Source organism: Phyllobates terribilis, unplaced genomic scaffold, assembly GCF_046119375.1.
Source record: "Phyllobates terribilis strain yellow unplaced genomic scaffold, ASM4611937v1 Scaffold_8__6_contigs__length_399053987, whole genome shotgun sequence".
Taxonomy (NCBI): Eukaryota; Metazoa; Chordata; class Amphibia; order Anura; family Dendrobatidae; genus Phyllobates; species Phyllobates terribilis.
Window position 1 is genome coordinate 31,222,435 of NW_027362768.1, and position 6,000 is coordinate 31,228,434.

Below are 6,000 nucleotides of genomic sequence, written 5' to 3' on the forward strand. Positions count from 1 at the left end.
GTGCCATGCATATCAAATTTGGGATGAGGGGTGCCATGCATACTAGGATGAGAAATGGGGTGCCATGCATACCAGGATTGGGATGAGGGGTGCCATGCGTACCAGGATTGGAGGAAGAGGGGTGCCATGCATACCAGGATTGGAGGAAGAGGGGTGCCATGCATATCAAATTTGGGATGAGGGGTGCCATGCATACCAGGATGAGAAATGGGGTGCCATGCATACCAGGATTGGGATGAGGGGTGCCATTTATACCATATTTGAAATGAGGGGTGCCATGCATACCAGGATTGGGGATAGGGGGTGCCATGCATACCAGGATTGGGCAAAGAGGGGTGCCATGCATACCAGGATTGGGGGAAGAGGGGTGCCATGCATACCAGGATTGAGGGGTACCATGCCTACCAGGATTGGGGGAAGAGGGGTGCCATGCATACCAGGATTGAGGGGTGAGGGGTACCATGCCTACCAGGATTGGGGGATGAGGGGTACCATGCATAGCAGGATTGGGGGATGAGGGGTACTATTCATACCAGGATAGGGATCTGGGGGGGCCATGCATACCAGGATTCAGATGAGGGGCCATGCATACCAGGATAGGGATGAGGGGTACCATGTATTCCAGGATAGGGATGAGGGGTACCATGCATACCAGGATTGAGGGTGAGGTGTTCCATGCATACCAGGATTGGGGGATGAGGAGTGCCATGCATACCAGGATATGGATGAGGGGGCCATACATACCAGGATTGGGGATGAAGGGGCCACACATGCCAGGATTGGGCGGTTGAGGGGGCCATACATACCAGGATTGGGGATGAGAAAGCCATGCATACCAGGATGAGGGATTGGGTACCATACATACCAGGATTGCAGGACGGGGAGTGCCATGCATGCGAGGATTGGGGAATGAGGGGTGCCATACATAACAGGATTGAGGGTGAGGGGTGCCATGCATACAAGGATTGGGATGAGGGGTACCATGTATACCAGATTTGAAATGAGGGGTGCCATGCATACCAGGGTTGGGGATAAGGGGTGCCATGCATACCAGGATTGGGGATGGTGGGGTGCCATGCATACCAGGATTGGAGGAAGAGGGGTGCCATGCATACCAGGATTGGAGGAAGAGGGGCGCCATGCATACTAGGATTGGAGGAAGAGGGGTGCCATTCATACTAGGATTGGAGGAAGAGGGGTGCCATGCATATCAAATTTGGGATGAGGGGTGCCATGCATACCAGGATGAGAAATGGGGTGCCATACATACCAGGATTGGGATGAGGGGTGCCATGTATACCAGATTTGAAATGAGGGGTGCCATGCATACCAGGATTGGGGATAGGGGGTGCCATGCATACCAGGATTGAGGGAAGAGGGGTGCCATGCATACCAGGATTGAGGGGTGAGGGGTACCATGCATACCAGGATTGGGGGATGAGGGGTGCCATGCATACCAGGATTGGGGGATGAGGGATACTATGCATACCAGGATAGGGATCTGGGGGGGGCCATGCATACCAGGATAGGGATGATGGGTACCATGTATACCAGGATAGGGATGAGGGGTACCATGCATACCAGGATTGAGGGTGAGAGGTGCCATGCATACCAGGATTGGGGGTGAGGGGTGCCATGCGTACCAGGATTGGGGGTGAGGGGTGCCATGCGTATCAGGATTGAGGGTGAAGGGTGCCATGTGTACCAGGATTGAGGGTGAAGGGAGCCATGCGTACCAGGATTGAGGGTGAGGGGTGCCATGCACACCAGGATTGGGGGTGAGGGGTGCCATGCATACCAGGATTGAGGGTGAGGGGTGCCATGCATACCAGGATTGGGGGTGAGGGGTGCCATGCATACCAGGATAGGGATGCGGGCAGCACATAACTGGATGGGGGAACAGGATTGGAGAGCACAAATACCAGGATGGGGGCAGCACATACCTGCATGGGAGACCATATACCAATAAGAATGCTCGCCACCCGGGCTTTGAATGGGCTCAATAGCTAGTATCTATATATGTTCTATCAAGTTACACAGTAAAATCATATTTACAGAAATAAACATGATCTACACCTTTCTTGTTATAATTGTGAGCTCTGGGACTCTGTGTCATCTAGAAGTATGCAGCCATGGTGAGAGACATTTTGTGTGGAAAAAGAATATAAATGATCTATTTTGGTGAGACTTGGCATTGACACTCTGTGAGTAATAAAGCATTAGGAACCACTTAGCAAGTGAAGACTGTCTGTAAGCCACTTTCTGCTAAACTGGTTATAGAGGTGAAACAAACTAACAGCAGTTAAAAGGGCATAAGTTTAAGCAGGGATGTTTATATAGTCCTGAAATCTGCTGATAAAGGCCCAAATGATTCAAACTAGATCACTGCAAATGGCTTTTAATAAAGTATTAAAAGTCTGTTTCTGTATGGGCTTTTTTAGGCATTTTGTTTTTCATTGTAATACACATTACATTGTACGTATTATATGTTCTAATATATTGATAAATAATGTAATGTGTAAGTTACACATGAGCGAATCAAAACTTTATTGCTCAATTTATGACTTGTCACTGTAGTAACGAGTGAGACTCCGTTTAATACAGTGTTCTCCATCAAGCACTGCGTGTTTCTGTTGGAATCCCTGAAAAAAGAGTATTGCAACACAGGCTCGATGGAGCTATTTACTTGAAATAAGCCGGTAAAGTCTCGGTGCACACTGTCTGGCCTATATTTGTACTGGCAATATTTCTCTTTTACTGACATGCACAAAGATATGATTTGCTACGACAGAATCCCCAACGCATTGCTCAGCGGAGAGCGCTGATGTAGTGTGAACCTAGTCTTACACAGATTTCTTCTACAAATACTGAAATAACTAATTTTGATTTGAAACACATGTGGATAGCACTACTTACTAACACTGAACTCATTACAGAGGAAAAGCATTAGGCTATGTGCCCACAATGCAGAAATGCTGAATATTTTTTACGCTTCTCCCTGGCAGGAAAAACGCATGCGGTTTTTACATGCGTTTTTCCCACCAGGTAGTAGCGTTTGACAAGCGTCTTTGCATGCATTTCTGCATGCGGGTTATCAAGCGCTTTTCCAAGCGATTTTAGCATCACTTGGAAAGTGCTTGACAACTTGTTCACACTATATAAATCCATGCAACCGGCATGGATTTATAGAAGTGTGACCAAGTTAGTTAAAAAAAAGAATAAAATGGTAAAAAAAAATAAATAAAGTTTATACTCACCTTCTGGTGTCCTCCCGGTGTTCTCTCTGCCACGTCCGGTGTGTTGGGCGGCTCGCGCTGTTGTGAAGGACCTGCGGTGACGTCATTGAGCCATGTCATGGGTCACATGACTCAGTGACGTCATGGCAGGTCCTTCACAACAGCGGGAGCATTGCAATAGACCGGACAGAGCAGACAAAACACCGGGAGGACATCAGAAGGTGAGTATAAACTTTATTTTTTATTTTAAATTCTTTTTTTTTTACAGTTTCTATGGTATCCGAGTCTGGATGAGAGTCTCCTCTCCGCCAGACTTGGGTACCATCCGCACATAGAAACACATAATATCCGTGTGTGCAAATGTACTGACACGGATATTCAATGCAAGTCAATGGTGACGATTACGCTGCGTGTCCGCAAAATTAATGGACATGTTGCGGATTTTTGAGCGCAGCATAAACGCTGCGGAAAAATCCGCAGCATGGGCATTGACATTGCAGCTTGTCATTGGGGACCATGGGGGGCGGATTACCAAGTGTTTCCCAAGCGTTTCCCTAAGGGTATGTGCCCACTTAGCGTTTTACAAGCGCATATGCTGCGGAATTTCCGCAGCGTAAACGCTTGGGAAACGCTTGGTAATCCGCCCCCCATGGTCCCCAATGACAAGCTGCAATGTCAATGCCCATGCTGCAGATTTTTCCGCAGCATTTATGCTGCGCTCAAAAATCCGCAGCATGTCCATTAATTTTGCGGACACGCAGCGTAATCGCCGTCATGTTTCATAAACATGCTTCACAGTATGTATAAGGATTTAATGTAGTCTTCAATAAAAAAAATGAGACAATTTTTTGTTGACTGTAGGAAAAATCCTATGATATTTTACAGGAAGATAAATCTGTCTTTCAGCAGATTTTATGACTTTTTATAAGATTCTAGATGCCAAATCTTTTAGATAAGATATTTATAAAATCTAATTTAACAATCACTGTGTAATTAGAAATATGCATTCACAGTAATGAAAAAGAGTCACATTCACATTTACCAGTGTTGTGATTTCCACCCTCTTTGCTGGGAAAAAAAGAAAGAAAAAATATTGTCCATAAAGTATAAGGAGGAATATTCTACACACTGAAAAACTGTCCACCATACTATTCTACTCATTTATGGCAAGCAGATCTGAGTGTCTATCACCTGCAGCAGAGGCGGTCAGATATTATACGTACATAGAGAAATCTGCTCAGATTCAAAAAAAATACTAAAACATTGTAAGCTTTTTTTAAACCCATATTGTGAACTTACCTGGTTTAGACGGCAGTGCAGCATAACAGCATAAAGTAAGCGATAACATAGCAATGACGTCCAGTCTAAGCATTTTGACTCGGATTTGGTAACTTCTGCCTTGGGATTGCAGATCAAACACGAACTTCCTGGCTATTTCTGCCCTTTAAATTCCTTTTATCAGTTCACTTTTTGTGGTGATTTTGCAATCTTAGCTTCTGTTTTCCTTGTCTGTTGATCTGAAAGCTTTAGGGATTTTTATGTTGCGGGATTTTCATCTAAGCAGGGACAAGTAATTCTTTGTGTGCATGTGGCTGTCTGAAGAGCATGTTTTCCTGTTTTCTAGTTAACACTGAAATCATGGAAAAAAAAATTTCAGCTTAACACCCAGTTTGCCGGTTTCCTGTCCACAGGCTGAACTCTTCAACCTTGTTAAAAAATCCAGATAAATAAGGGCCTGTAAAAATAAAAGACTTAACACTAATTTGGCATTTAAAATTATTATGATGTACAACAATGTGACTGCAGGGACCAACATTTTAACCCTTACCAGTGATGGCTCTCTCACTTCCCTACATTCAAACACACATTATGAATTCTTTTGTAGGACAGGAATCGGCAACTACGTTTACTGAAAAATGTGTCATGTAAATTATTACCAGATGTAAAGCCATATACCAAGCGCCGGACTCCCGGTGCACAAATCTGCCTTCAATTCTACCACTTAATCTACACTCTAACCATCACTCGCCAGCTGCCACTTATCATAAGGAGATATCAAAAGAGCACTGAAATCAGAAACAAGAGGAAGAGAATATATAACCAACAGTAAGAACATGACAAAAACAAAAAAATATCAATAACGGTGGTCAGTTCCATAGAAGGCAGAAGGAAATAGGCAGCTCAATGCATAAATGTGGGTGTGGGTATATGGGTGTTACAACCAGATACATGGAGGGGTTATTGAGGGGCTTGAATTCAGGCTGAAATACACTAAATTATTAACATCAGAAGAAAGGGAGAGGGTAGCAGAGGACACAGCCATTAGGCTGCTTAGCCTTAATAGAAATCTTTCACCAGGTTTTCACTACCTCATTTGAGGGCAGCATGATATAGGAAAAGAGACGCTGATTCCAGCAATGTATCACTAAGTTTACTGGGTGCCGCCATTCTGACACAGAGTTCTTAGCTATAGCAGTGCTCAGAAAGCTGATCCCACCCATACCACAGCTTTCTATGTACATGGTCTACAAACAGTGAGCTGGTTATCAGAGGAGGGGGCATGGTCGGACCAGGGCTCATATCAGCCTGTAGTCCAGACAGTGATAATCTACTGGTGATAAAACATTCATTGTAGTGAAACAACAGCATACAGTCTAATAACTGACATCACTGAAATCTGTGAGCCCCTACCTCATGTTGTCCTAAGTTTATATAGCAAAAGCCTGCTGAGAGATTCCCTTTAAAGGGGTATAAACCTTGCACA

General features: G+C 44.7%; 1 protein-coding gene across 3 annotated transcripts in view; it reads right to left on the reverse strand.

The window, feature by feature from the left end:
• Positions 1-4,881, reverse strand: part of LOC141156680 (complement factor H-related protein 1-like) — a 494,422-nt gene extending 489,541 nt beyond the window's left edge. For 2 of the 3 annotated variants that reach the window (XM_073642922.1, XM_073642920.1), the window contains exon 1: positions 4,536-4,879. In XM_073642922.1, coding sequence (XP_073499023.1) covers positions 4,536-4,608 — 73 coding nt within the window. In that variant the 5' untranslated portion in view covers positions 4,609-4,879. Of the gene's footprint in view, positions 1-4,535 lie in introns of all 3 variants that reach the window. The other variant, XM_073642923.1, reaches the window with a different exon arrangement.
• Between the last annotated feature and the right edge of the window lie 1,119 nt (positions 4,882-6,000).